General features: G+C 44.4%; 1 protein-coding gene across 1 annotated transcript; it reads left to right on the forward strand.

The window, feature by feature from the left end:
- The first annotated feature begins 1,484 nt into the window (after positions 1 to 1,484).
- On the forward strand, positions 1,485 to 4,510 carry LOC148031667 (uncharacterized). Its single transcript, XM_087685245.1, has one exon. The coding sequence runs from the start codon at positions 2,386 to 2,388 to the stop codon at positions 3,067 to 3,069; it is 684 nt and encodes a 227-aa protein (XP_087541371.1). The 5' UTR covers positions 1,485 to 2,385; the 3' UTR covers positions 3,070 to 4,510.
- The last annotated feature ends 246 nt before the right edge of the window (positions 4,511 to 4,756 follow it).

Below are 4,756 nucleotides of genomic sequence, written 5' to 3' on the forward strand. Positions count from 1 at the left end.
CATAATGTAACATGCCCGCCTATCAGTTGTCCAAGCACATTTTAGCAGTCCATCGAGAAACGAATCTAACCAACAGTGCCCGATACTCCCATGGAATGTTTCGGGGTTTGTTGCCTAGGGTTTCCCGACTCCACCTCGCAATGGAAAATTCACGACTGTGAACCCACTAGGATCGACCTGAAATCTAGGTTCCTAGTGGCCAAGATCTCCTAGCACCATTCTAGCGTTGGGTTCTATACATCCTACTTTACACAAAGATACCCAAGCCAAAGTAGACCCATGCTGTACTTAGTTCAAAGAGAATGGGAAACGAGAGGGATGTGCCACTCGACCTCTCAAACCATAGGGCATAGTCCCATTCCAGTCCCCCAAAATGGCATGAATCAAGTTCTAACCTAACAATATCTAAAGGTCGTACGACTATAGAACCTTGTGAGAAGCCTCCTAATTCTCTGGGACCACCCTTCCGTAGGACAGGCCCGTCAGGGGTTCTGTCCACCCCCTTTCCTCAATAGACGTTCTTTAGTTATTTAATTAGATCCTATCACATTTATGTGTGACATTTAAAATCAGCTTCCTTAATTAAGCCTTTTTAGGAAACAGGGTTTGTTCGCATAATTTACGGCACATACACGAATATAGAGCAAGCAATCCTTTGACAAACAAGTTCAAATAAAATCCTTAACTTATCTTCATGTTAATCTTTGTCTCCTACCCATACAGTAGAAATTATGTATCCCTTCTATAGAATAGAAGTACCCCATCCAAATCATATGGCATCGTAATTTCCATCATTTATCTAAAATAGAATCTTCCAATGTCATAGACGTTGAGCTCACGGAAGTCTTCAACTCCATTCCGGCCTCTGCAAGGGGTGTCCAAAGCTCCAGCTAACCCCAAGTGAGCTAAGAGTGAGACACAACTTCCGTGGTTGGCCTTTTCACCACTAGACCTTCGGCCCATGAATCAAGTAGTCCTCTTCTTGAGTTGAAACATGGCATGACCTTGGAGATGATCCACCTGTGTAAAAATATCCTTTCCCTAATTAACCCAATTAAGAATCAAATACAATCAAGGCAATCATCCCTAATATCATTTTCCAAGAAAACATTCATTTATCCCCATGGCAACTTGTCATCACAGACCCCCTGCCATGAATTTTTCCAACAATCACAAGCACTTGGAATAATCATCCAAACCACAATCCAACAATCAATTAATGCAAAACGATTTAGGACGTTGTTTGATCAACCAACAAAAACAATGGAATTCTTTTTCATGTTAGCTATATATAGTCTGTCTATATATAGGCTATATATAGTCTGTCTATATATAGCGCCCCAGGTCCCCTCTATATATTCCTATGATGTGTGCTCAGTTGACGCACTTCTGGGGTTCCACTTCGGGTATCTCGTGTCTCTCTTTTCCTCTCTCTTCCTACGTTCCTTGTCTCCCTCGCGCACTCTTCAACATGGTATAAGAGCAAGGTTTCCTCTCTCTTCTCTCTCATGCCGGGAGGATCCTGCGCTGAAGGAGTAGTGTTGCTTCCTCTCTCTCTATCATCATCCATCCTCTTTCTCCTCTTTCCTCTCCTTCTCGCCCTCCTCTACCCCTGATCCCTACCCCTGGTTGCCCTGTTCTCCCTCCCATGTCCTGTCGCCATGGCCGCAGACGACGACACCTCCCAGCATCGCCATGACCACGACGAGGAGGATGATGCTCACCTTGACGAGCCCCTCCTCCACCCTTCCCACCATGAGCCGCCTACCAGGAGAAGTGGTACGCCCTCAATCGCGGCCAGCTCCGCACCGCCCACTGGGAGGAGGTCGCTGAGTCCCTCGCCGCCCGTTGCATGTTCTGCCTCCCCTGTCCTGTCGCCATGGCCGCAGATGACGACACATCCCAACATCGCCACGGCCACGAGGAGGAGGACGATGCTCACCTCAACGAGCCCCCCCTCCACCCTTCCCACCAGGACCTGCCTACCAGGAGAAGTGGTACACCCTCAATCGCGGCCAGCTCCGCACCGCCCACTGGGAGGAGGTTGCTGAGTCCCTTGCCGCTCATTGTGTCGGCCTCGATTCCACCAAGACCTCCATCCAGTGCCGCCACAACCTCGTACGGTCAGTTGTGGGCTCCCATCACTGGACCTGTACATCCCTATGCAAAGGACGGGATTGCTCAGGGCATGCGAAATCACAAATTGGGATTTGTCGAGGATGCTTCTATCTGAGATCCTTGGTTCCTCGTGTCAAACAAAAGCTGGACATAGACCAGGGGCAGAACAGAGCGCTATGTGTGCACCTTGTGGCGCTCAAATTGAACCGCTGTGATGTACACCTTTCATGCCTCACTTGGCTGACCCAGTGGTTTCCAACATTCGACATGGCAACCAAGGGGCGGTTCATGTTTGATCTTAATGAGTTGCCTGAGGAAGATTCTGATCCTGTGTCTCAGAATATTGCAGAGCAGGTGTTAGAGTTAGGGCCTCAAAATGTTGCAGAACAGGTGTTAGACGCAGGTATCTCGTCCTTCATCTTCGATGAAGAGTACAACGCTTTTCACAGGTTTGGCTATGCAACGGACCCGTCTGCAAGTGTTGATTATATGGATGATGAGGTGCAGCAGGAGGTGCTAAACCCTGCTTCTGATCTGTGGCTCCAGAAAAATCCAAAAAGTACTTGGTCAGGAAAGAAAGAAGGGCTGCAGACTGAGCTTACTGAGGAACAGAAGAAGTATGCACAAGAGTATGCTGAGAAGAAAGGTGAGAAAGACAAAGAAGAGAAGTTTGAACACCAGGATAAAAGCACGTTCCATGGCAAGGAAGAGCGTGATTATCATGGAAGATCATGGATTGCTGCTCCTAAAGATGTCAAAGCAGCTCCTAAAGATGTCAAAGCATCAAACGATCACTGTTACATTCCAAAAAGTTGGATACACTCATGGAGTGGACATACCAAACGGGTTTCTGCTATTCGATTTTTTCCAAAATATGGGCAAATCCTTCTGTCACGTTTCTCTCATGCAACTTTGAAGAACGGCGATTTCTCACAGGATCATCTGTTATAGCGAAGCTGTACAAAACGTAAAATTGAGGCTTTCCAGAATTGCTTCTATGCAGGGCATCGAGCCAGCATCATCATATTTTACACATGATCTGATCGAGTTCACAAAATTTTACCAGTGTACAGCCACACGACGCTGGATCTATTAATCGGACCGCCCAAAAGTGTGATCCAGACGATTGTCAAGCATAGCTTCTGTTTAAGCTGTACATGTTTCTGCGATGTCAAGCGTAGTTTCTGTTTAAGCTGTACATGTTTCTGCAAGCTTCCTTTTCCGTCACAAAAGCAGCAGTTCCAGCTATCTTTCTCGATAAAAATGCTTTTATTATGGATCATGAAATCAGGTGGTATTGCTATCAGGAACAGATGGCTCACTAGTCTTTCCATTCCTCAATCCACAAGAGAAGTTCAGCAGATATTTGTGATTGCTTTTGGAACATATTTGCAATCTCTTAATACTGCTGAGCTTTTGCCTCACACACAGAGTGAAGAATAGCCCTATTTTGCGACGCAAAGGCCGCCTAAAAGAGCAAATTGCTTCTTCCCTATGTTACTGCTACAAATCTTGCGACGCAAAGGCCGCCTGAGTTACTGCTACATTTCAACATCAACATTACTTTTGGATGTTGATATTGCCATGCTTCATGATGATCGTCCTCGTTCGTTATTCCATCGATGAGCGTCTATATTCTAGCTGATGATACATTGTTTCGTTTATATTCTTTCCAACTGATGAGGGTCTATATTCCAACTGATGACACATTATTTCGTTTATATTCTTTCCAGTTGATGAGCATCTATATTCCAGCTGATGACAAATTGTTTTATTTATATTCTGTTCATGGGGCCCCACATGTGTTATGTTGTCTATAGAGCGGCGTCGCGAACCGTCTCTATAGACCTTGTGTTGTTCTAATGTCACTGTAACATTTTTTCTTTAAGTTTTGATGTGACAGATATACTACTTACATTCCAAGTTCAGTTGAAGGAATTTCTTGGAGATTTTATCTTTTGCAGTGATGTCGCTTATCCTTATTTTACATGTATATTTAGGAGTGAAAAAGCTCTTTTGATGCCTCTGAATAGGCTGTTGTAATTCAGGAGTGATGTAGCTCCTTCTCCGTTGATGTTGTAATTTACGAAAGATATAGCTCCTTTGATGCCTATGAATAGGCTCTTGTATGTTCAACTTTGTAATTTTATATTTTTAATATTAATATAACGGTAGGCTTATATAGAGCTGTGGGTTTTTCCCTTGAGCCTCCAAGGGTTTTTTCATCCATAGTAAGGGACCTTTATTTGAGCAGGGGTGTTAGCTATATATAGTATGTCTATATATAGGCTATATATAGTCTATCTATATATAGGCTATATATAGTCTGTCTATATATAGCGCCCCAGGTCCCCTCTATATATTCCTATCATGTGTGCTCAGTTGATGCACTTCTGGGGTTTCACTTCCGGTGTCTCGTGTCTCTCTTCTCCTCTCTTTTCCTCCGTTCCTTGTCTCCCTCGCGCACTGTTCAACATTTCAAACATTGCAAGAATGGTCGTGATAACCTTTCCATCGCGTATTTGCTCTCCACCTTGCGACCAAAGAGTGATTATGTGTAGAATTTACTTTGCACTCCCTTCTTTTGGCTAAGACGTATATTAAGGTTTCAATACTGTACAAGACATAAGTTCTATTA

This window comes from Lygodium microphyllum, chromosome 9, assembly GCF_053477565.2.
Source record: "Lygodium microphyllum isolate KBCC chromosome 9, Lygodium_microphyllum_v1.1.10, whole genome shotgun sequence".
Taxonomy (NCBI): domain Eukaryota; kingdom Viridiplantae; phylum Streptophyta; class Polypodiopsida; order Schizaeales; family Lygodiaceae; genus Lygodium; species Lygodium microphyllum.